This window comes from Hemitrygon akajei, chromosome 14, assembly GCF_048418815.1.
Source record: "Hemitrygon akajei chromosome 14, sHemAka1.3, whole genome shotgun sequence".
Classification (NCBI taxonomy): Eukaryota; Metazoa; Chordata; class Chondrichthyes; order Myliobatiformes; family Dasyatidae; genus Hemitrygon; species Hemitrygon akajei.
Genome location: NC_133137.1, coordinates 52504316 through 52531662, shown reverse-complemented (window position 1 = coordinate 52531662; position 27347 = coordinate 52504316). Strand labels below are relative to the sequence as shown.

General features: G+C 43.7%; 1 protein-coding gene across 1 annotated transcript in view; it reads right to left on the bottom strand.

The window, feature by feature from the left end:
* Positions 1 to 27347, bottom strand: part of bcat1 (branched chain amino-acid transaminase 1, cytosolic) — a 108895-nt gene that overhangs the window by 17096 nt on the left and 64452 nt on the right. Inside the window, exons 7-9 of the mRNA XM_073066067.1 lie at positions 25499 to 25641; positions 3595 to 3680; positions 2983 to 3123 (exon numbers count right to left, since the gene is read on the bottom strand). Of these exons, the coding sequence (XP_072922168.1) occupies positions 2983 to 3123; positions 3595 to 3680; positions 25499 to 25641 (370 nt within the window). The remainder of the gene's footprint in view (positions 1 to 2982; positions 3124 to 3594; positions 3681 to 25498; positions 25642 to 27347) is intronic.

Here is a 27347-nt window from a genome sequence, read left to right as displayed (position 1 = left end):
CAGTGATTCAAAAAGGCAGCATATCATTTTATTAAGGGCAATTAAAGACAGGCAAGTAAATGGCTGGCTCAGCCTACGGGGCTCACACCCCTTGAATGTATAGAAAAAAACTTGAAACTTCGAGTTGGAGAAACTATTGTCAGTTGGGCAAACACTGCTGCCATTTTATGGCAAGCAGTGTGCCAATCTGTGGGTTGTTTTGTTGGTGAGAAATACCACTATTTGCATATAGGTGAACAATACCACCATGTTATTTTGTGCCACACTAGTCTTTACCAAAGGGTCAGCAGTGGAAGTGGTGAACAGTCTCAATTTCCTGGTGTCACCATTCTGAGGATCTATCCTGGGCCCAGCATATTGAAGCAATGACAAAGAAGGCATGTCAGCAGCTATATTTCATTAGGAGTTTGAGGAGATTGTTATGTCTCCAAAAACTAGTGAATTTTTACTAATGTACAGCGGTCATCATTCTAACTGATTGCGTCACTGTCTAGTGTGGTGGGGCCACCACACAGGTTTAGAAAAAGCCACAGAGGGTTGTAAACTCAGCAGCTCTATCGTAAGTCTTTCCGATATCAGGAAATCTTCAAAAAGCTGAATCCTCAGAAAGGCAATCTCTATCATTAAGGAGTCCCCTCCTGCACCACCACCCAGGACATGCTCTCTTCTCTGTGCTACCATCAGTGAGGAGGTACAGGAGTCTGAAGACACACATTCAATGTTTTAAGAACAGCTTCTTCTCTCTGCCACCTTATTTCTAAATGCTCCATGAACCCATGGACACTACCTCACTACTTTGCTCTCTTTTTGCACTGCTTAGTTATTTTATATATTCCTTATTGTATTTGTTTATGACTTACACTGTTCTACTGACACAAAACAACAAATTTCATGACCTATGTCAGAGATAATAAATTCATTTTTGATTCTGAATCAGCACTTTTTGAGGATGACATCAACTTTCATCTCTTCTGCAGCGCTGTGTGAGGGATCTCAGGAAAAGGAAGTTCTTCACCACCCAGTGTATGAACACAAGAACTACCAACAATTGATCACCGACCCTGAACGCTGACTCCATTTCACCCCCCACAGTAGCTGCCAGACCTCCTGAGTGTCACCAACACCTTCTATTTTTATCTTCTATTATAAAAGGATCCAATAACTTTGTCCCATATCTCAGCAGCATTGTGCTTAGTCAGACAGCCTAAATCTTTCCTTATAAAATTAGTGCAAAAACACAGGCTGTTTATAGCTTGTGTGTATTGACATATATCTGCCATGCTAACTGCCTCTCCCTCCAAGTACCTCTTCCCACTTTTCTACCATTACCTTTTCTTTTTGTAATTCCAAGCCATTAAATGCATCAGCATGATCTGCTCCACGTGACCCGTAGGTACCTTCTTCAGGAATTAACCTAACCTTATCAAGTTGATTTCACCGTATTTATCCAGGTCTCCATTTCCTTTTTCACACCATCACTTATTTGACTTGACTTCTTTGCCTCCTTTTGTGCAAGATGAGGCCACCCTCAGTGTGGAGGAGCAACACCTTATATTCCATCTGGGTACCCTCCAACCTAATAGCATGAATATCAATTTCTCCTTCTGGCAAAAAATATCCCTCCCCCTCCCCTCTCCTATTCCCCACTCTGGCCTCTTACTCTTCTCACTTGCCTGTCACCTTCCCCTGGGTCCCCTCCTCCTGCCTTTTCACCTATGATCCACTCCCTTATCAGATTCCTTCCTCTCCAGCCCTTTATCTTTCCTACCCACCTGGTTTCACCTCTTACCTTCTAGCTACCCTCCTTGCCCTCCCTTTACCTTTATTATTCTGACTTCTTCCCCCTTCCTTTCCAGTCCTGCAGAAGAGTTTTGGCCTGAAGTGTTGATTGCTAATTTATTTCCATAGCTACTATCTGACCTGCTGAGTTTCTCCAACATTTTGTGTGTGTTGCTTTGAATCTCCAGCATCTGCAGACTTTCTCATGTCTCTGCAGAGTTATCTCCTACCTGGATCAGAAAGAACCTCTTTAACAGTGTGTCCCTTTCCCCCTTTCACTCACTCTTCCTGGAAGCATGTCTATCAAGAGATGAAATCAACCCAAACCATGAAAATCAAAAACAAATCTGCATTTGCTAGCAATCTGAAACAAAAGCAGAAAAGACCAGAAATACTCAGCAGGTCAGGCAGCATCTGTGCAAAGAGACACTAAGTCAATGTTCCAAGTGAAAGACCCTTCATTAGGACTGAAGAAGAGAAGGAAACAAGTTATTTTTAAGTTCCAGAGAAGATGAAAAAAAAAGGATGAATAGGACAAGTGCACAAGAAAACCTACTGGGTACTGAAAGGCTTGGATAAAGTGGACATGGAGAAGGAGTTTCCATTAATAGTAGAGTCCAGAATCTGAGGGCACAGCCTCTGAGTAAAGGGTGGTCCCTTTAAGATTGAGGAGGAGTTTCTTCAACCAGAGGGTGGCAGAACTGTGGGATTTGTTGCCACATTAAGCTGTGGAGGCCAAGTCATCCAGTGAATTTAATGCAAAGATTGATCAGTTCTTAATTGGTACCAGGTTTAAGTGTTGTGGGGAGAAGGTGATCGGTGTTGAAAATGGCAAAGCAGACTCAGTGAGCCAAATGGCCTAATTCTGCTCTTATAACTGACAACTTTACAGTCTAAAATAGGAGCAGGAGTAGGCCATTCTGCACTTCAAGCCTGCCCCACCATTCAATTATGTCTCATTTATCTCAGGCATCAACTCCTTCTCTGTGCCAGATCCCCACAGCATTCAATTCCCTAATCTTTCAAAAATGTACCCACCTCCACCTTACATAGAGAACACCACAATGATCTAGCCACCTCCCAAAGGCAACAGCTGTAATTGGGAGACCCTGTTTCTCTGTCCATAGATGCAGCTTTCATATGGTGTGTAAAATCCATCAGTAAATGGTAGTTCTCCCTATATATAATATTCAGTGTCCTCACCTCTTCTTTGTAAAGGATCTGGTGCACTGGGCACAAAGTGCAAGCTGTTCCTGTTCCAAACATTTCCTTGACTCGGCCTTCATTCACACCTTTGATAAGCTGCTCCATCGTTACCGAACGCTCCGCAACTTTGAACTTATTCTTCACATGGGCATAAGAGAAGACACACACATGAAAACATCAGCTCCCATCCACCTTACTAAGCTTTATTTATAAAAGATAAAATTGGTATCCTCTTTATCACTGTTGTACATCTAACAACGTTGCCCACATTTAACCAGACATCCACAACTCATTTTAAAAGTATTTGATTCAGTATTAGGTCTCATCAAATATTTGACCCCAAATTTATTAATAGGTACTTCAAGCAAAGTCGACAGTGCAGTCACAAGTAATAGATATTGATTCTAATAAATGAATAAATATAACAAGGTTTGGACTGAGATGCAGATATGAATTACATTAATAGTTAATGTTCAAATCAAAATTAAACAGATTAGCAGACTACAAATTTAGTGTTGTATTTAGAGCAGCTAATTAGCTGTTAGCATGATGCCAATCAGCCAGGGGAATGCAAGGTTAATGCTGTACTGTTAAGCAACGCTTACTCACCCACTTGCGAGTTAAATCCAGAATGCTTTGCCTTATGACTCCAGGCAATATGATGCCATCCAGTGGATGTGTTGCAAGCTCTTCCTCTAGGGAAACAGAACAGATTCTACTCCGAATATGTACAGCAGGAAGACTGATTTACTAATTAGAATTTAGCTGTAAAATTTGGTGTCCTGCTCTCACTAATATTAAAGCCCATCTTTCATCTCCCTACGGCAGTGATGGATCCATGCGGCCCACCTTAACAGTACTGCCCCTCTGACATGTGGCTCAGTGAGCTCCACTCCTGCAATATTTCCCAGCAGAAGGGCAGAATCGTCCTACCACAGGCCTGACCAGATTTGGACATGGGGTGCAGGTGGACTTGCTGACACACCATGCCTAAAAGTCACCCCACAATGCAGAAACTGGGCCTCAGAATGGTGTATGTCTAATGATTATTGGAGGAGTTTACAAACAATCTTAAATAATTGTAAAAAATTATAAATTTATTTGAAGCTGTAAAATTTAATTAAAATAGAGTTAAATACAGATAATTAATTAAACTACTTGCCTTCACTTAACCCTAAGTTATCAGTGCCACTATAACGACACCATCCAGCCCTGGTGTAGAGACACCTGAGGCCTTGAATTAGTATTAGTAGAAGATAGATACTTGATGGTCAGTATGGATAGAGTGGGATGAAGGGCCTGTTCCAGTGCTGTATAACTACATGAGACTGGCAGTGCTTCCTATCCCTGTGCTCCATATGCTACTGCTAGGACCACAGTGCAACAGAGGATTCAAAGCATTGGACCTTGTACTGTGATCCATCCAATACATCTACATTTTAGAGTTCAGGATGGGCAATCAAAGTTGCCCAGGAAGGGGCTATGACCAGATGTCCTCTTCAAAACCGTGGGTAAGTGGTGAGCATAATTCAGCTTAGAGCCCCTCCTCCCCTTTATCCAAAGTTACAATCAAGTCTGTTTCCCCTACCATTCATATAGTGTGCACTTCTTCACCACTACTCTCTGGCCCATCCCACCACTACCTTTTTCACCAGTCAGCGAGTTTGAAAGAAGATTAGGACAGGGACCCCAGTGAGCTTAACGAGAGTTTGGGAAATGCTCCCCAGTGAGTTTACCTCTTGAGCCAGATGCTGAATATTGTACCCTTTGGACAATCAGAGAGCAGATTATTGGAGCTTTAACTGGATGCAAAAACTGCTTCAATTTATACAAACGTTGTACATCACATTAATGGAAAGTCTGAAGTAATTGATTGCGAAGTGCTTTGAGGCTGTGTATATGTATTTCCTGTATACTTGCTCACTCCAAAACCGAGTGTGGTAGGCAATTGAGCACTCTGTTAGTCACGTCTGGTCCTGAAGACAGGCAGGAGTGAGTGGTTGGTCTCTAATGGAAAGTATCAGGAATGATGGATAATGAGGAAAACTGCAGTGCTATCTCCCTGCACACTTCTCCAGTGGGGCCAGGAAGCTGTCAGTGCTGAAGGCAGCTTGGCATGGGTAGCCCCTTCACTCGCTCGAGGGAATGAGGGGGCAGGGGGACACAGAGGGAGCAAGGGTGCTGGGACTTCCACACAGCTCATCCAGGGAGCCAACAAAGGCACAACCACAGTGCTGTGTGGTTTAGGTCTGTCAGAGAGGATCTGTAGTTCCGGTTAAACCTGAGGATTGGAACTGAAGCTTTGCCCCGTTACACTGAACACGAAGAGGCCTAGTGTTCAGGGTGGCATCAGAGATGATTCTGGAGTTTGAGGCCTAGTGTTCCGTGAATGGTGGGTCCTGGAGTTGATGCCAAGGATCGAATCCCGTTGTCCAGAGCCCCGAGTCTGTGAACCTCTGTGAGTCCGCTGGGGAAGCAGAAGCCCAATGTCTGCCAGCCCTTTCCAAGCCCGAGACCACTGGAGGATAGAAGCTGAAGAAGGCATCTTGTCCTGGCGTTAGATGTGTGTGGGTGGGAGGGAAGACCAGAGCTTGTTCTGTTGTTGTTCTTTTGTTGCTTGTTTCGTTCTGTGATGTTCTGACAAGCAGTGTGCGGCTGCTGTGTTGGCACTGGAATGTGTGGTGACAATCGTGGGCCAACCGCAGCACACCCCTGTTAACGCAAATGAAACATTTCTCTGTATCTTTCAATGTACACGTGACAAATAAACTTGAATTGTAGAACAACAGAATGAGGACTTAGGATTAGGAGGTACATAAGTTGAATCAAAACACACTGCAGCGCACCAGGTTGGTCTTCCCCATTGTGTGGCAATGCCATGGACGAAAGCAGAGAGAGGTATGTCCCCAATGGAGCAAAAACAAAGCAGCACCAACCTTCCCCAGCAGCTCCCTAGGGTGCCATGGGTCTTAGTAAAACTAGCCAGCATTCCTTTTTGTGCTGGGCTTGTTCCTATGTTGAACTGAAGCCATCTCATACTGGGTCAACCTGATGGATCAAGTGGGTGACAGAATGCAGAAACGGAAGGATGAGATCACTTTCTATGCAGCCTCAGAATATAAGGATTTCCTTTAAAAATGAATTTCTTTAGTCTGAGGGTGGTGAATCTATGTAATTCATCGCCACAGACTGCAGTGGAGGTCATTGGGTATACTTAAAGAGGAGGTTGATAGATTCTTGATTAGTAAAGGCATCAAAGATTACAGGGAGAAGGCAGGAAAATGAGGTTGAGAGGGATAGTAAATCAGTAATGATCAAATGTGTGGAGCAGACTTGATGGGCTGAATGGCCTAATTCTACTCCTACATCTTATGGTCTTACGGTCATTTGAACTGCCTTGCCCTCCAGACAGATTTCCTTGCTCGCCCTCTATTTGCACAAACTGCTCACAAGAAGAACAAGTGAAACAGATGCTGCAGGCCATTCAGCCCCTCAATGAGGTCATAGCTGATCTGTCATCTAATCACCACTTTCCCACACTAACCCCATATCTCTCAAATCCCTTAATAACCAAAAACAAATCCTCTGATATTTTCTATACAAAAACACTCATTCAACAGACACAACATAGATCAACAGCAAGAAGATTTTTCAAAGGCTAGAGGATCTTCAGGATATCCACAGGGCAACAGGGTCTTTGTACATAGCTACAGTCTTCATAACCCAACAGAGAGGATATTTACACACTTCAACCCAACACACTCTGTCCTTCTGCAATTAGTGGAGAACATACATTGTTCTTCATTGAGGGACCAGTGGTGGAAAAAGTGAGCGACTTCAAGTTCCTGGGCATCAATATCTCCAAGGATCTGTCCTGGGTCCAACACATTGATGTAATCATGAAGAAGGCATGCCAGCAGCTGTACTTTGTTAGAAGTTTGAGGAGATTTGATATGTCATCAAAGACTATAGCAAATTGCTACAGATATACATATGGTGGAGAACATTCTGACTGGTTGCATTACCATCTGATATGGAGATTGCATCGCACAGGATCAACAGAGGTTGCTGAGAGTTGTAAACTTAGCCAGCTCCATCACAGGCACAGACCTCCCCACCATCTAGGTCATCTTCAAAGGATTGTGCATCAAGAAGGCAGCATCCCTCATTAAGGACCCTTACCCTGGGACATACCCTCTTCTCATGGCTACCATTAGGGAGGAAGTACAGGAGCCTGAAGACCCACACTCAATGTTTTAGGAATAGCTTCTTCTCCTCCGCCATCAGATTTCTGAACGATCCATGAACCGTAAACACTGCCTCACTATTCCTCTTTTGCACTATTTATTTTACTTACTTTTTGCAAGTCAGAATATTTTTTGTCTTGCACTGCACTGCTGCCACAAAACAACATATTTCATGACATATGTCCATGATAATTAACCTAATTCTGATTCACTTACTCAAATCACAGTAACCTTGACATGAAAGTTCTCTCAACCCAAATAACTTACTTGCTGCCTATTATGCCGCTGGTGGTTAGGGCAGCAATGAAGGTCCTCCATCTTCTTGAGGGTGATGTTCAGGGCTTCCTTCTTCATGTCGGTAGCTTCCTATCGGTTTTCATTACTGTCAGTCACGCAAGTTCCAGGTGGAGACTCAGGAATACTGTCGCACTCAGATATAGAATTCTTCATTGCTGTTTCCATGACAGTTTTGTTTTACCAGTCAGGGTTGTTAGCCCTGAGCTGAACCCTGAACCAAGGACTGGTGGACAACTCATAGTTTGGCCTCTACCCTTTGACCTGTTTGGCATGGCTCCAGCCAACATAGCTCTCTGGATCACTGAGGCATGCAAGGCTCCAAACCACAAGTTGTGGTCCCCTTAGGTGAACCCAAACTAAGATGCAACACAATTCAGACCCACTGGTTTATATTCCCAAGGAGACTCACAAGTTAGAATATGAAGCAACAAACAATGTGCTGGGGTAACTCACTGGGCCCATGCAGCATCTGTGCTGGGTGGGGGGGCATTGGAAAGGGAGTGGAATTATATTTTCAAGTCAACATGGCTTATGATCTAGAAAAGTACTGTCTTCCTGTACTTTCGTTTCCTTCCGGTTGGAAATATGTGGGAAGAGCAGCCTTGGAGGGATGACATGCATTTCTGTGCCAGAGGAAGAGGCACTGAAGATGTTCAAGCAGTAGGTGAGATGCCAGTCAAGTGTGAAGTAAGGTTTCAACTCTATAAAATCTTGGTTAGATCACACGGAGTACTGTGTTCAATTCTGGTCACTTCATTATAGGAGGATGTGGAAGCTTTAGAGAGGATGCAGAGGAGATTTACCAGAATGCTACCTGGATTAGAGGGCATGTCTTATGAGGATAGGTAGAGTGAGTTAGGGCTTTTCTCTTTGGAGTGAAGGAGGATGAGAAGTGACTGAACAGAGATGCACAAGATAATAAGAGGCATAGATTGAGTGGATAGCCAGGGACTTTTTCCCAGATGTGGCTAATACGAGGTGGCATAATTTTAAGCTGATTCGAGGAAAGTACAGGGGGGATATCAGAGGAAATATTTTTTACACCGTAAGTGGTGTGTGTGTGGAATGCTGAACCAGTGGTGGTAGTAGATGCAGATACATTAGGGACATTTAAGAAACTTTTTGATAGGCACATGGATGATGGGCTACGTAGGAGGGAAGGGTTAGATTGGTCTTAGGCTAGGTTGCAATGTTGGCATAAGGGTGTAGGCTGAAGAATCTGTAGTGTTCTATATTCTATGTTCAGACTGTCTTGGCCTGGGTGCTGTCAAGCTTCTCAAGTGTCACTGGAATTTTATTCATCCAGTGGAGTGGAAAATATTCCATCACTCTCTGGGCTTGGATGCTGTAGGTGGGTGAAGTCAAATCACCACAGGATACACATCCTCTGGTAAGCTCACAAAAACAATACTGATGCTAGAGTGATCCTGTTTATGATTTCAGTAGTTCCATTTAATATCAAAGAAATATGTGCAATATACATCCTGAAATTCTTGTTCTTTGTAGACATCCTAAAAACAGAAGAGTGCCCCAAAGAATGAGTGACAGTAAAAAAGGTACAACCCCAAGTCCCCCTACTTGGAGCCCCCCCATTTGTTGAAAGCAATGTCAATCAGTGCCAGGGGAAAAGGCCCCTCCTCTTGTAGACGTGACACTTTGTAACACAGGTGCTAGATATTGAGAAATTAGAGGAATCATGGAACATGGGGTTAGAGCAGGAACACAACACTAAGACAGAAGATGATATCAAATGTTAAGCAGTCATGTACGGTCTCCTGCTTCCATACCTTTTGTTTCTAATATAGATCACGATTTATCAGCTCATGTTGTCCAGGTCTTGCTGCTTACAAATTTACAAAATACAAAATAAACTGGGGCTTTGAGTATTACATGCAATTTAATTCACCACATCACCAGAATTGCGCTGGAGAGAGTGCTGAGGAGATTGACCAGGATGTTGTCTGGATTAGATGGTTTTGGTTATGGGGAGAAACTGGAGCGAAAGAGATCGAGGGGTAACCTGATAGAAGTATATCAAATTGTGAGAGGCACAGATAAAGTAGATAGTAAAATAGTTCCTCCCTGTGGTTGGGGGATCAAAAACAAGAGGACATTGAAAGCATGGAGTTTGAAAGGGGATCTGAAGTGTTATGTAATGAACAGGATTTGACAAGTGATCTTGCAGTAAAGGAGCCATTAGGAGGTAGTGATCATAATATGATAAGTTTTTATCTGCAATTTGAGAAGGATAAGGGCAGCTCGGAGGTGTCAGTGTTGCAGTTGAACAGGGGAAACTATGGAGCCATGAGGGAGGAGCTGGTCAAAGTTGACTGGACGGATAGCCTAGCAGAAAAGACAGTGGAACAGCAATGGCAGGTATTCTTGGGAATAATGCACAAGGTGCAAAATCAGTTCATCCCCCAGAGAAGGAAGGATTCAAAAGGGGGAAAGGGGCCACAGTGGTTGACAAAGGAAGTCAGAGATTGCATAGCATTAAAAAAAAGGAAGTATGACAGAGCTAAGGTGAGTGGGAGGACAGATGATTGGGAAGTTTTTAAGGAACAACAGAACTTAACTAAAAAGACATTACGGGGAGAAAAAATGAGGTACGAACGCAAGCTAGCCAGGAATATAAAGGAAGATAGCAAAAGCTTTGTTAGGTATGTGAAGAGAAAGAAGATAGTTAAGAACAATGTTGGGCCCTTGAAAATGAATTGGGTGAAATTGTTATGGGAAACAAAGAAATGGCAGAAGAATTTAATGAGTACTTTAGATCTGTTTTCACTAAGGAAGACACAAGCAATCTCCCAGATGTATGGATGGGCCAAGGACATAGGGTAACAAAGGAAATGAAACAGATTGACATTAGGAAGGAAACAGTGATGAGAAGACTGATGGGACTGAAGGCTGACAAATCCCCAGGTCCAGATGGTCTGCATCCTAGGGTACTAAAGGAGGTGGCCCTGGAAATTGCGGATGCATTGGTAATCATTTTCCAATGTTCCTTAGATTCAGGATCAGTTCCTGAGGATTGGAGAATGGCTAATGTTATCCCACTTTTTAAGAAAGGAAGGAGGGAGAAAACAGAGAACTATCGACCTGTCAGCCTGACATCGGTGGTGGGGAAGATGCTAGAGTCCATTATTAAGGATGAAATAGTGGCATATCTAGATAGCAGTGATAGGATTGGGCCGAGCCAGCATGGATTTACCAAGGGTAAATCATGCTTGACTAATCTGTAGGAGTTTTTCGAGGATGTAACCAGGAAGTTAGATGGGGGAGATCCAGTGGATGTAGTGTACCTCGATTTTCAGAAGGCATTTGATAAGGTCCCACATAGGAGATTGGTGGGTAAAATCAAAGCTCAGGGCATCAGGGGGAAGACATTGACATGGATAGAAAACTGGTTGGCAGATAGAAAGCAAAGGATAGCGGTGAATGGGTGTTTCTCGGAATGGCTCGGTATTGGGACCACAGCTGTTTACAATTTACGTCAACGATTTGGATGAAGGCATTGAAAATAACATACTAAGCTGGGTGGCAGTGTGACATGTGATGAGGATGTTAGGAGAATTCAGGGTGACTTGGATAGGTTGGGTGAGTGGACAGATACTTGGCAGATGACGTTTAATGTGAATAAGTGTGAGGTTATCCATTTTGGGAGTAAGAACAGGAAAGCAGATTATTATCTGAACAGTGTAGAGTTAGGTAAAGGAGAAATACAAAGAGATCTAGGAGTCCTTGTTCATCAGTCACTGAAGGTGAATGTGCAAGTGCAGCAGGCAGTGAAGAAGGCTAATGGAATGTTGGCCTTTATTACAAAGGGAATTGAGTACAAGAGCAAGGAAATCCTCTTGCATTTGTACAGAGCCCTGGTGAGACCACACCTGGAGTATTGTGTACAGTTTTGGATCCAGGGTTAAGGAAGGACATCCTGGCTGTAGAGGAAGTGCAGTGTAGATTCACGAGGTTAATTCCTGGGATGTCTGGACTGTCTTACGCAGACAGGTTAGAGAGACTGGGCTTGTACACGCTGGAATTAAGGAGATTGAGAGGGGATCTGATTGAAACATATAAGATTATTAAGGGATTGGACAAGATAGAGGCAGGAAATATGTTCCAGATGCTGGGAGAGTCCAGTACCAGAGGGCATGGTTTTAGAATAAGGGGTAGGTCATTTAGGACAGAGTTAAGGAAAAACTTCTTCTCCCAAAGAGTTGTGGGGGTCTGGAATGCACTGCCTCAGAAGGTAGTGGAGGCCAATTCTCTGGATGCTTTCAAGAAGGAGCTAGATAGGTATCTCATGGATAGGGGAATCAAGGGATATGGGGACAAGGCAGGAACCGGGTATTGATAGTAGTAGATCAGCCATGATCTCAAAATGGTGGTGCAGGCTTGAAGGGCCAAATGGTCTACTTCTGCACCTATTGTCTATTGTCTATTGAAGTATAGATTTTTTTTTACACAGAGAATTCGTTGACATCTGAAGATGGTCGTGGAATCAGATATAATCAATATAGTTAGAAGACATTTTGACAGACTCCTAAAAAGTCAAGACATAGAAGTATATTCTACCACACTCTTAGCTTGATGTTGTCTTAATGCAAGTGAGCGTAGCTGGAAAAAAATGTTGGCATGAGCATGGCGGGCCGAGGGGCCTGTTTCTGTGCTTATGACTCACAACTATTTTCTGAGGAGTTAGAGAAAGGGTCCCCGAATGGCTTCTCTTTCCACAGATGCTGCTTGACTGACGGCATTCTCCCTACAGTTTCTGTTTTTGTTTCATTTTCCAAGGGAATAGGGATGGAGCTGTGCATTGTGCCTTCATCCATAAACATCTCCACTCTGACCTCACAATGAAGGGGAAACCACTGGCTTCAACTGTAGCAGAGAATTATGGCATCCCACTAGACTAGACAGGGAGAACTGATCGCAGTTACTGAGGCCAGACTGTTACCAAATGAGCAGCACCAATACCTTTAGCACATCTCCAGCCAAGTTTCCTCTGTTGAAACAAGCTGCCTTGTTCCAGCTTTTCAAATTCAAGTTTATTATCATCTGTACATTTATGCAACCAAATGAAACACTGTTCCTCTGGACCACAATGCATCTACCAATCATATATCACGCAACCCACATAAAGAAAAATACTACCATAAATGAGCTAATAAAATATGAATCAAAATGCATTTAGTGTGCAGCAAAGGTAAACAGTGAACAGCTTGCTGTCCAAGTGACTAGCCCTTGGTGGTGGCAGGGTATTCATCAGTCTCACAGCCTGAGGAAAGAAGCTGTTAGCCAGTCTGGGAGTCCCCGGACTGATGCTCTGTACCTCCTTCCTGATGGCAGTGGATTGTGGGACAGGTAGCAGTGATCCTCAACAATGCTTAAAGCCCTTCATCTGTAACACTCCCAGTAAACATCACAAATGGGGTTCGGAGGGAGAACCCAATGAACCTCTCTGGAGGGTCTTGCAGTCCAATGCCTGCAGCTTCCCTACCATACAGTGATGCAGCCAGACAGGACACTCTCAGTGGTACTCCTTGCATAAGTCCTGCATGTCTCAATCACCTCAGACACCTACTGTGTCTTCCTGAATACTGAGGAGGTGTTGTGGGTCCAGGTTATTATGTGCACACCAAGGAACTTGGTGCTCCTCAGTTTCTCCACAGCACAGCCATCAATGTGCAGTGGAGAGTGGTGGATCTTGTCCATCATCCACAATCATCTTGTCCACTTGGAAACTCAGGTTGTCGTTCTCACATCATCTGACAAGCCTTTGTACCTCCACTCTGAGTGCCGACTCTTCATTGTTGCTGATGAGGCCACCACTGTTGTATTATCAGCAGTTTGAGCTGGATCTGGCAGTCCAGTCATGATCAGCAGCAGTCTGAGCTGGATCTGGCAGTCCAGTCATGATCAGCAGCAGTCTGAGCTGGATCTGGCAGTCCAGTCATGATCAGCAGCAGTCTGAGCTGGATCTGGCAGTCCAGTCATGATCAGCAGCAGTCTGAGCTGGATCTGGCAGTCCAGTCATGATCAGCAGCAGTCTGAGCTGGATCTGGCAGTCCAGTCATGATCAGCAGCAGTCTGAGCTGGATCTGGCAGTCCAGTCATGATCAGCAGCAGTCTGAGCTGGATCTGGCAGTCCAGTCATGATCAGCAGCAGTCTGAGCTGGATCTGGCAGTCCAGTCATGATCAGCAGCAGTCTGAGCTGGATCTGGCAGTCCAGTCATGATCAGCAGCAGTCTGAGCTGGATCTGGCAGTCCAATCATGATCAGCAGCAGTCTGAGCTGGATCTGGCAGTCCAGTCATGATCAGCAGCAGTCTGAGCTGGATCTGGCAGTCCAATCATGATCAGCAGCAGTCTGAGCTGGATCTGGCAGTCCAGTCATGATCAGCAGCAGTCTGAGCTGGATCTGGCAGTCCAATCATGATCAGCAGCAGTCTGAGCTGGATCTGGCAGTCCAGTCATGATCAGCAGCAGTCTGAGCTGGATCTGGCAGTCCAGTCATGATCAGCAGCAGTCTGAGCACACAGGCATGGCAGGCACCACTGCTCAGCATGATGGAGCTTGAGATGCTGCTGCCAACTTAGGGTGACTGGGCTCTTTCTCTAAGAAGTCCAAAATCCATTTACAGAGAGGGGTATCGAGTTGCAACAAGGGCAATTTACCCACCAACCTCTGAGGGGTAATCACATTAAAACACCAAGCTGAAGTCACTGAACACATCCTGGCAGATGGGGCATCATTTTCCAGGTAGGACAGGACAAACGAGTGGTGAGTCTATGGGATCTTTAGTGGACCAGTCTGAGCAGTAGGCAAACAGGTCCAATGTAGCTGGAAGATGGGAGTTTGCTAGGTCCTGTGATTTTGTGTTCAGAAGAAGGGGAATACACAGAAAATTATGCAAACAAGCCAACTCCAGAGTCTGGCTAAATCCCACTGCAACCATTAAGGAGCTTATACATTCTCCCCGTGACCACATTGGCTTCCCCCGTGTACCGATTGGTAGGCTAATTGGTCATCATAAGTTGTCCCATGATTTGGCTAGGGTTATATCAAGGAATTATTGGGCAATGCAGCTCTAAGGCCCAGAAGGGCCTACTTCACATTGTAGGAATGGAACTCTGGAATTATTGGATTTTGAGATTTCAATCGAGGAAGCAGAAGTCACAAATCCCTTCAGGAAAGGAAATGGATGAATACTGCAAATGAGAAGTTGCACAGGAATAGCAGAGGTAGAGGGTTCTTTTGGAGGGCAGTGGAAGAGGGAACAGGGTAAACACCCTGTCTTAAGAGCAGGCTATTTAGCCTACGATTCTGTGCTGATTTAAACAAATCCCAGCTAATCTAACATGGTCTACATCCCTCCATTCCCTGCCTATTCATGTTCTTTTAGACAGCACTGGCATTTGTTTCCACCACCACCCCTGGTGACACCACCACTCTCTGTTTAAGAGACTTGTCTCACACATCTCCTTTAAACTTTTCCCTCTCTCACCTTAAACCCATGCGTTCCAGACTGTTCCACCTTGAGGAAAAAGCTACAGAGTTGGCCCTCCTTATCCGCGAGTTCCGCATGCGCGAATTCAACCAACCGCGAATTGAGAAAACCCGGAAGTGCTCTTCCTGCATTTGTTGTTTGAGCATGTACAGATTTTTTTTCTTGTCATTATTCCCTAAACAATGCAGTATAACACTAGTTTACATAGCATTTACATTGTATTAGGTATTATAAGTAATCTAGAGATGATTTAAAGTATACGGGAGGATGTGCGTAGGTTATCGTGGATTGGGATCAAGAAAAAAACGTAAGTTCTCTTACTAAGTAAGTTGGAACAGGTACATCCGGTATTATTTAGCATCAGTTAGTCAAACGTTTGTCTTTGTATATAGTATATATTTTACCTTTCTATGCATATAAAACACTTAAGAAACATATGTATTTCAATAATTAAACCACTGCATTGCTTAGTAATAATTGTAGCTTCCATCGGGGCAGGGCCTTTCTTACTTTATCCTTTAAAATTGTTCCGATCGTTGACCGACATAGCCTAACGCTTTTACAATGACCGAGCTGCGCCGGGTCCACTGCACTGAGACAGGTTAAATAAGGGACTTGAGCATCCACATTTTTTGGTATCCGCGAGGGGTCCGGGAACCAAACCCTCCTGGATAAGGAGGGCCGACTGTATATCCTGTTAATACTTTCATAACTTTATATTCAGTACTTCTATCGGGTCACCCTTCAGCCTCTGATGCTCTAGAGAAAATAATCCAAGTTTGTTCAGCCTCTCCTTATAGCTAATATTCTCTAATCCATGCAGCATCCTGGTAAGCCTCTCCTGTACCCACTCCACATTCTTCCTTTGTGCAGCATAATTCTATAACCCCATAAATGGACCACGCACCAACATGAAGCCATCTTCAACGCAATCGATGGTTGTAGTTACTCAGGTGTTTTCTTCTGGCAATGATTTCTCTCATTGTAGCACACAACAAAAAATATAGCATTAGGATTTGAAAGTGATACATTTCCTTTTAATTCTTTGCAACTATTTTCCCCCTGTGTGTATCTAAGAGAAGTTACCTATGCCATCAGTTTTGGAACAATCATAACAACTTTGATCAGTGAGACAGCTTTCCTGTGAGGAACTTGTATCCAACTGTCCCGCAGTTAGAAAATGTTTAATGAGGTGACATTTCCAACATAGCATTTTCCAGGAATTTTCTCACAATCAAAGCTGGTATGGACATCTGGGAGAAGACGATAGTCAATAGTTTGAATGAAAGGAGGGGTGGTGAAGTTTCACGAGACAAATCCAAAGAGGCTGGGCTTCAATGATGAAACAAATAATGGACATTTAGAAGGAAAAAATATGAGGGGCTTAGAAATCTCAGAGCATTGTAGAAGAAGCAGAAATGCAGATCTGCACTCTTTATTCTACTCTCACTTATCTCCTTCCAGTTGTATCTCCTCTCACTTTGAATAACAATCCACAAGACCATAAGTCATAGGAGCAGAATTAGGCCATTCTGGTCCACCAGTTCACCATTCCAACATGATTTATTTTCCTGCCCAACCCCATTCTCCTGCCTCTCCCTGTAACCTTTGATCCCCTTACTAATCACAAACCATCAACTTTCTATTTAAATATACTCAATGATTTGGCCTCCACAGCAATCTTTTACAATGTATTCCACAGATTCATCATCCTCTGGCTGAATGAATACTTCAGGATCTCTGTTCTAAAGGAACGTCCTTCTACTCTGAGGCTGTGCCCTCTAGTCCTAGACTGAAAACACCCCCTGCATGCCCACTCCATCTAAGCCTTTTTCAATATTCATTAGGTTTCAATAAAATCCCCCATCATTCTTCTAAACTCTAGTACAGGATCACAGACATCAAATGCTCTTCATTGATTAACCCTTACATTCATGGAATTATTCCCTTCCCCAGTTTGTATCAGTGTCACCCTTTCCACTGGGTTCCACCTTATCACATACATTCCCATTCCTCTCTACACCACTCCCACTCCTCTGTAATGTAAAGCACGCCTGGTATCGAACCTTTCTTAGCCCCGGTGGAAGGTCATCAAGCTGAACCACTGACTCTGTTTCATTCTCCACAGATTCTGCCTGGCCTGCTGAGTATTTCTAGCATTTCCAATTTTTTTTCAAACAGGTCTGTACATTTCAAACGTTTGAAAGCAGTGACAAGAATTTTAAGCAAAGTTACTAGCAGGATTCAATGGGTTGAACAGCATCTGTGATGGGAGAGAAACTATTGATGCTTCGGGTGGCATGACATGATTGCCTGTGCCATCAGTTTTGGAACAATGCATAGTAAAAGAGGACACTGTGTGAGTTCAGATGCAGCTAGCAGAATTTTGGATGTTCAAAGCTTTACGGAGGTGGGAGGGCAGCCCGCACACAGGAATACAGACAAGAGACTGCAGATGCTGGAATTTGCAGCAACATGCAGGATGCTGGAGGAACTCAGAGGGTTAGTTATTGCCATTGGAGGGTAATGGACAGTCAATGCTTTGCGTTGAGACTCTTCATCTGGACTGCACGAGGGGAAGATAGCTAGTATAAAGAGGCACAGGAAAGGGGTGCGACAAGAGCCAACAAGTGATAGGTGGACCCAGGTAAGGACAGATTAGGAGAGAGTGGGAATGGTAACAGAGGTTGGGAGGTGATAGGTGAGGAGGGCTCCAGATGATGGAATCTGATGGGAAAAGAAGGTCGATCATGGAGTCAAATGAAGGAGGTGGTAGGGCTGGAAAGAACAGTGGGGGGAGACTACCCAATGGGAGGAGTGTGTGGGTGGAGGAGGAAAAAGAAACAGGGTGATGAGGGGTTGGGGTGAGCATAGGAAGATCTGGGTAGATCAGGAGGAGAGAGGAAAGGGGATAGTAGGGGAGCAGTTTTCTTGAAACAGGAAAATTCAATATTCACAGGAATAGTCCAGTCTATATGCAAAGAAACCATGAAGAGGGGGTTTAGCAGCATATTAGCTGGAGTAGTGATGATAAAGGCCAGAGTTACACAATCTTTGGCCTTGAAGATGGAGTGAAAGATTAGAATACAAGCCTCAATTCACTGTGCATATGTTCATCATTTACCTTTTCTTAAATATTTGGAGGTCGACCATAATTCTTCCTTCTAATGGCTCATCTGAGGATATACGTGGTTGAAGAATTGTCCCAGAGTGTGCTTCATGAATGAGTTTGCTGGGTTAGACATCTTCAGGATGGCTGCTTAAAATATGCAGATGCTTCAAGGATTATTTCATAGAAAACTTTCATGGCAGAAAGGGACATTAGATAGTGTAAAGTGCTGTACTAAGCGATGGGTTATATAACGTGTTCCTCTGTGAAACAAAATAACACTCCAAGTCCACTCAGGCTTCAATTAAAATGCATTGAACTTCAACTGGGCAATGGGCAGGGAACAGTGTGTGTGTGTGTGTGTGTGTGTGTGTGTGTGTGTGTGTGTGTGTGTGTGTGTGTGTGTGTGTGTGTGTGTGTGTGTGTGTGTGTGTGTGTGTGTGTGTGTGTGTGTGTGTGTGTGTGTGTGTGTGTGTGTGTGTGTGTGTGTGTGTGTGTGTACACACCAATTGACGAGCTGACTGCCCTTTTAATGGACAATACCAAGCAGATCCAAACAGCTACACATTAGCAACAACTTGTCTTTAAGTAGTGTTTTTAATGTAATAAAGCATCCCAAAGTCCTTTACAGGAAGCTTACAGACACTAACAAAGACTTAATCAGAGAAGTTCCTTTCATCATCTTAAAAGGGGGCATTTTAAATGATTTAATGAGGGGTTTCTGAGAATGGAACGGCGAAGGTTCCATTCGGAATAATCGGCAGAGAGCTTGGTCAGAGCTTGGATGGAGAGCGGGAGCTCGGTGAGCAACAGTGAATACTTGGCTAAGAACTTTAATTACACAGAACGTACAACAGTACAGCACAGGAACAGGCCCTTCACCACACAATAGTGTTCTGAACTAATTAAGCTAATGATGCCTAATTAAATTAATCTGCCTGCACAATGGTCGTTATCCTTTCATTTTCTGCATATTCATGTCCCTGTCAAAGAGCCTCTAAAGCACCTCGACCATATCTGCCCCCACCATCCTGGCAGCATGCGTCAGCCACCGGGCACATGTTCTTTGAACTTTCCTCCTCTTGCCTTAAAGGCTCGACCTTCAATATTAGACCTTTCCCCCGGGGAAAAAATGTCAGCTATCTACTCTACCTATGCCTCTCAGAATGTTACGAGCTTCTCTCAGTCTCCCCTCAGCCTCCGCTGCTCCGGAGTAAACAACCCAAGTTGTCCAACCTCTCCTTATTGCACATGTCCTCTGCACTAAACAGCAGCTTCTGCACCCTCTGCAAAGTCTCCACGTCCTTCCTATAATGAGGTAACCAGAAATGAATGCAATACTCCAGATGTGGCCTAACTAGAGCGTTATAAAGCTTAAAGGTAACTTCCTTAGTCTTGAGTTTCGTCCTCGAGGAATAAAAGCAAGTACAGTCAGCCCTCCTTATCTGCGAGGGATTGGTTCCGGTACCCCTCGCCGATACCAAAAAACGCGGATGCTCAAGTCCCTTATCCAACCTGTCTCAATGCGGTGGACCTTAGCACCCAGCGGAACCCCAGACCTTATTTAACCTGTCTCAGTGCGGTGGACATTAGGACCCGGCGGCAGAGGTCTGAATCCGCTGTGTTTCTGTTCACAAAAATAATCACGATCACGATTGAAAGTAAAGTGGAAATAATAAAGCAATCAGAAAGAGGTGAAACTCCATTGGTCATTGGAAAAGCGTTAGGCTACGTCGGTCAACGATCAGAACAATTTCAAAGGATAAAGTGAGAAAGGCCGTGCCCCAATGAAAGCTACAATTATTACTAAGCAACACAGTGGTTTAATTTTTGGGTTTTGGGTTTTTGATCCTCCACATCAACCTGGCACGGCGGAGAGTGCCCTCGGGAGCGGTCTGTCACTGGATCGAACTCGGGAACTTCCCAATCCCGGCACTGAAACATATGTTCTCAAGTGTTTTATATGCATAGAAAGGTAAAATATATACTATTTACTAAGACAAACATTTGACTAACTGACGCTAAATGATACCGGATGTACCTGTTCCGACTTACTTAGTAAAAGAACTTCCGATTTTTTTTCGATCCCAATCCACGATAACCCACGCACATCCTCCCGTATACTTTAAATCATCTCTAGATTACTTATAATTCCTAGTACAATGTAAATGCTATGTAAAATAGTTGTTATACTGCATTGTTTAGGGAATAATGATAAGAAAAAACAGAATCTGTACATGCTCGAACAACAAGTGCTGGAAGAACACTTCCGGGTTTTTGTGATTCGCGGTTGGTTGAATTCGCGCATGTGGAACTCGCAGATAAGGAGGTCTGACTGTATACCATAAAAAGCCTTTCTCCCACCCTGATCAACTTGTGCGGCCACTGTCAGGGAGTTATGAACATGGACCATCAAGGTCCCTCAGTACATCAATTCTGATGCCTTCAGAGATAATGGACTGATGTCAAGAGGACTACAACAATGTGGAATGCGTCTTGGTATCAAAAATGATAGGCAGAAGAAATGTAGTGAACAGCAATTACTGATGGCTGAAGATGGGAGTCAGCCCAGGGCAGCATGGAATGGTCAAGGTAAATGTGAATCCGTGTCTACTCATCCCCATGTACTCTAATCCTGTGCTTCTTAAAAGTCCACCAATCCACACAATGCCCTTTATCTATTCTGTTGTTTGCAAACTCAATAAATTCTAACATACTCTCCGGGTTATGGCTGGGTTCTGTTTCTCTGAACTGCTCATGACCTAGACAGTTTGCACATCAGAAGTACAGTCCAAGTTCCAGTCAGCAGAAGATGTCTGAAGTACAGCTGCAGTGAAGTTATCCCCTCTGGTTCAAGAGCCTAATGGTTGAGGGGTAATAACTGTTCCTGAACCTGGTGGGGTGGGTCCTAAAGCTCCTGCGCTTTCCTCCTGATTGCAGTAGTGAGAAGAGAGCATGGCATGGATGGTGAGGGTCATTGATGCTGATGCTGCTTTCCTACAACTGTGTTAGGTGTATTTGTGCTCAGTGGTGGACAGGGCTGGGCTGTATCCACTACATTTTTTAGGATTTTCCATTCAAGGACATTGGTGCTGCCATACCAGGTCATGATGCAACCAGTCAATATACTCTCCACCATACATCTATAGAAGTTTGTCATTCACAGTAGAAACAAAGAAACACAATAGAATCAATGGAAGACTACACACGAAGATGGACAAACAACCATCGTACATGTTATCCATGCTGGTTCAGGAGTCTGATGGTTGAGGGGTAATAACTGGTCCTGAACCTGGTGGTGTGGGACTTAAGGCTCCTGTACCTCCTTCCTGATGGTAGCAGTGAGAAGATGCACCAAACTGTTTCACCTCCCCCTTACAACACACCTCAACTCACAGTTAGCAGCACCACTTACTCATCTTAAGGCACACCCAATTTCTTCCTCTGTTTCATTGCTATTTGTGGAGAGTTAATGGACAATGATCACCGGCCATTCTTATCACATTACAACATAGGCTGTTCCTCAAAATAAGTAGCTCATTGGCTGCGAAGTGCTTTGGGACAGTATAACAGGTGCTATAGGAATGCATGCTGTTATGGTGATAAGAGTAATAAGTGACTTCAGGCATGCTACAGGAGAAATGTAGAGTAAGCTGTCACATGCTACCCTTGAATGATTCCTACCAGCTAATTTCTAAGAGTTCTTTCTTTCCTGCATTGATGAAACAATTCTCACACATTGTTAATTAAGCTGTAGTAAGTAGTCTGCTAACAGACAGAGCGTAGCATTAAACTCTGCATTACTGTAACTAGTACAGTTTTCCACTGTGAGGTAATTACACATGTATCTTGCGTCCCTTATCAATTCCAACTTTCTGTAAAACCTTTGCCGCCAGATTAGGGAATATGTTACTGTGTCCAGCTGGGGAAGATCAAGCAGGTTTTATTAAAGGCACCACCACAAGGGAAAGATTAAAAGAGAACAGTTAATTTTATAATGAAATGGAGAGAAACAATGCAGCCAGCCCCCTTTACACTTCATGGGATTAAATTGGCTTTTATTTACCTTCTGATACTTTAGCTTTGGGAACTGAATTCATGAATATACTGCTTCTCAGGAAATGGACTCACCACAACCAAAAAATGGCAAAGGAATGGGGATATTAAGTGAACAACCTCTTTATGAGGAAATCAGGCAAACCTCCCTTTCACTACTTAAAACTCTGCTTTATATCTTAAATGCCCTCTAGCTTCTCTTACTTATCAACATTTTTCTTCACAGCATTCTGTTGTTTTGTGCTCATCATTGTATTTATTGTTTTTATTTATAATTTACTGGTTACACAGTGAGCTTCATGTGATCAAGTACCTTCATTGCACCCTAGTGTACGTGCCCTATCACAGCAGGGTATGAGGACCACCTGCTACCAGTGTGATGGGTTCTAGCGTACAAAGTCAACTTAGACAAACTGGTCAGCTCAGATCTTCAGTGAGATCTAAGGGCCCCAAAAGCAGTTCTGCAAAGCTTTGTGGAGAACAAGGAGCATGACAAGGGACAAAAGAAGTCATGGTCATCTACTTCAACCAAGGAAGACCCCAGCTACGAAGATTACTTGTACCACTATACCTGGGCTTCTGAGGTCGACAAGTGGAACTGCCCCAGTGCAACAGCTGTCCCACCTTACAGACGTTCCCTCGCAGATTTCTTGGTGCAGCTCACATATCTAACTGCATAAATCTAACTGTCATCATCAAGTGCAATGGACAACCAACCAACGACAATAAGTTAATTTGCTTTGATCTGAGCTTACGGTTACATTACCACAGGACATTGAGTGATACTGGGTGGATGAAGCTGAGGCTCACATAAGCCATGCAGTAACTTAATAGGAAGACACATCCTTTCATCTATTTATTGATTCTTGGAATCTGGTGCTGCTGGAAAAGGGCATCAATTTTTGCCCATCCCTACTTATACAATCATCCATGAACATCCCCATATCTGATATCACAGAAGTAGGTCATTGATAAAGTGGTTGAATAAGGTTGTGACTCGGACACTTCTCCAAGGAACTCTTGCAGAAATGCCCACAAACTGGGAAGATTGACTTTGGAGATGACAACCCATTCCCTCTGTGTAAGGTATGACACCAATGACCCTATCTTTGCTTTGATGCCACACTAGGTCAAATGCTGCCCTAATGTCAAAGGCAGCCGCTCCTGTCTCATCTCCAGGATTGGGCTCTCTAATCCATGTTTGGACCATGGCCATGATGAGATCTGGAGCCAAGTGGTTCCAGTGAATGTAAACTGGGCATTGGTGAACCGGCTATTGCTATGTACCATATCTTCTCCGAGGATTGTCACCTCGTCGTGGTGGAGAGGCTTGAGATCTCCTGAGATCCCGAGAGTGATGCCACCTGGAGCTTAGCTCCCGGTAGGGTCAACCGTGTCGGTAAGGTCAAGGGGTAACGCAGACAAAGAACTATCTAACCAAGTCCTCAGCAGCGGATCTGGCAGAAGATGGTGGCACACCACTACGGCAGTGAAGGCTGCAGCAGTGAAGGGTCCCCAGTCTTCTTGCCATTGGACCTTGACCCTGATCTGCCTGCCTGTCCATGTTAAACAAAGTCATGCACAGGTGTTCTCCACTAAGGGGTAATAACCCCTTAGGTGAGCAACATACTCAAATTATCACACTAGTACTAGGCACCACATGGTAGCATTCATAACGACAGTGTCCAGCAGTGCTGTTGGTAAGGAGTAGACTGATTGGGCAATAATTACCCTGAATTAATTTCTTCTGTTGGGATGTGCACTGATTATCAATGGGGGGAGCTTTCCACATTGTCAGGCGGATGCCAGTATTACAACGGTACGAGAACAGCTTGGCCAGAGTTCCAGATAGTTCACTTTACAGCTGGGATGTTGCCTGTTTTCATAAGCCTTTGTTGTACGGAGTTAGAGTAGCTAGAGTGAAAGCAGCAATGACCTTACTGAGCAGCACAGCAAATGATGGAGGCGTCTGTCAGCATCTATGGAGGGAACTGGACAGCCAATGTTTCAGGTCGAGGCCCCTCCTCTGGACTACTGGGTTGGAGATAGAAACAGGCAGTGCTGGATTGAAAGACAGAGATCTCCAGGAGGAGATGAGATCAGTGATGATATGATGGTCTGATGATTACTGACAACAGCCTGATTATTACTAGAAGGACCCTAGTCCAGCGATCACTAAGAAGAGATGCCCAAGGTACATTTTCCACTTTAATATATGTACAATACCAACATATTTATAAAGTTTATTTAGTAAATAAGAAAAACTGACAATCCCCTTATTTTCCTATTATACCAGAGACCCTACAGCCCATTAAGTCTGTGCTGGATCGCAGAAAAATCCTATTCCCTACTTATCTTCCTGTAACCTATGTTCTTTCATATATCCATTTACATTCTCTTGATTCTCCTAACACCCACCCACTGATTAACCCACCAGTGGAATTTAGAGATGTGGAGGAAACCAGAATGCTCAGGAGAAACTCACAGGGTCACAGGGAGAGCGTACATACTCTACCCAGATGTTAATATGAAACACCGCTCTGCTATGCAATGAAACCACAAAATACACCATCCAGTGAAAAGCAGGGCAATTCTCCTGTGCCTAATGAATTGTATTTACTCAAGAACATTCACCAACATTTACTTTCTGGTTATTGTTGTTTTCTGGATCTTGCTTTGTGCAAATATGTTCCTGCATTTCCCACATTACAATAGGGATCTCACATCAAAATGATCTTATTGGTGATGGAACACATTATGACACAACAGTGACACACAAAATGGTGGAGGAACTCAATAGGTGAGACAGCATCCATTGAAATGATTCAGGCCAAGACCCTTCATCAGGACTGAAGAGGGGTCTCTTCTCCAAATGACGACTGTCTATTGATTTCCATTGATGCTGCCTGACATGCCGAGCTCCTCCAGCATTTTGTCTGTGTTGCTCTTGATTTCCAGCATCTGCAGAACCACTAGAGCTTATGACACAATAGACAGACTTTTGCACTAAGATGCAGTTAGATAGATTTTTGCACAGAAGGAGAATTAAGAGTTATAGGGGCAAAGAAAGTAGCTGGAACAGAGTCCACAATCTTACTGAATCAGCCATGGTCTTACCGAATGGCGGAGCAGTTTCAAAGGGCCAGATGGCTCCTGCTCCCATTTCTGATGTTCTGTGGATATCCTGATCCTCTGAAAGGTGCTATAAAAATGGAATTCTTACCATGGACACTCAGCCGCTTAATTAAAAAACACAAAGATAAAGAGTGAAGCACAGTTTTTGCATCACCATACCTCCATGCTCGTTTATCCAATACAGAAAGAGATTCATCGTTCCTGCTTCAGTTATCCTCTCATCATTTTCATACAGCCACAACACCTGGTGACATCCCACTTTCACGGCTTCTGACTGTGCGTAAAATGAACCTCCATAATTTCTAAAACAAAGAACAAGGAGTTACAACCAGGCTTTGTTTTCTAAAGTTGCTGTCTAATTACTGGGCGGCACAGTGGATACAGCCTCTATCGCACAGCACCAGGGACAAGGGTTCAATTCTGTGTGCAATCTGTAATGTTCTCCCTGTGGGTTCTCCAGTTTCCTCCCACATCCCAAAGTCTCGCAGGTTGGCAGGTTAGTTGGTCACTGTAAATTGCCGCTAGTGTGATGGTGAGTGGTAGAAAGTGAGAAGAGCAGATGGGAGAGTGGTGTGAATAAAATGGGATTAGTGAAAGTGGATGATGGATGAAACAAAGGGCCTATTTCTCCAATGTCTAGATCAAATGTTGTGTTCCAATAAGATGACCGCAGGTTGAAGCAGCTGCTACTTATGGGGGAAGCTAGGGATATCAGGGTCCAAAGTCTGTGAATTCACGAGACCGCTGGAGGATGGAGATGGAAAATAGCCTGTTCTGCGGTTACAGGACTGTATATGTTCGTGGGTGGGAGGGAGGAATGGAGTTTGGTTTGCTTGGTTTGGTCTGCTTTGTTGTTTCATTGTTGTTCTCCTAAACATTGTGGGTATACTATGTTGGCACCACAAAGTGGGGGCTGCCCCAACACACCGTTGGATATGTTGGTTGTTAACGCAAATGGCACCTTACACTGTGTGTGTACTATACATGTGATAAATAAATCTGAAAAGGAATATGAATCAGATTCCTCTTGCTAAGTTCAGGCGCAGTGTGTGGGAAACGGTTAGGTAAAGCAACCGTGAAAGGACAATGGTGGTCGCCTATTTAGCAGACCTAGTGCAGAGAGGACCACACGTCCACCTGGATATCACCCTCGTCTGTCAGTCTTTCAAGCAGGACACAGTCCATCCAGCCCTCTTATCCCCTCAACATTACACTGAGTTTGGTCACTGTCTGTGTTTGTACCAGAGCCGCGTTCTCCGTTTTTGCATTCTGGCCTCGCATCAACCATTCTCTCCCCCTCCATCTCTGTAGTACTGCTTGTTGACTATCACACATCTACTTCCTCCCTGACTGTGCCAGTAATCTCTCCTGCCTACTTAGAATCTACATTTAAATAGCTGCTATTGCAATGACTGTTTTACATTTAGATTCTGCTGCAGTAAGAAAACCTAACTTGGATTCGGTACCACATGTACCTAATTTAGTGGCCACCAAGTGTATGTCAGGTTTAATATCACTGGCATATGTCATGAAATTTTTTTGGATGCAGAAATACATTTTGGTTTATTGAGATTTTCTCTTTCAAGTCCCATTTTTTCTAACTTTTTTTTAAACCTTCTATGACTGATGTAATTTTTAAAGACTGGGATAGACTGGGTATTAAATGCTTCCAGGATTTATTTGTTGTAGGAAGTCTCTTTTCATTTGAGCAGTTGTCAGTTAAATATAGCTTACCAAAAACCCACTTTTTACAATATTTACAAATTAGAGACTTTCTGCAATCTCAATTACAGTACATACATTTCCTAAAAGTCCTGTTAAGAATTTATTAGATGTAATTTTTAATTTGAAACCTTTTCATAATGGATCAATATCTAATATTTACGGTATGTTTTTGGGAATGAGAAATGTTCCTTTAGACAAAATTAAAATCTCTGGAAACAAACTTCAATTTCTGAGTAAATTTGGAATGAAATTTTTAAATTGGTTGATACCTCATCGTTGTGTG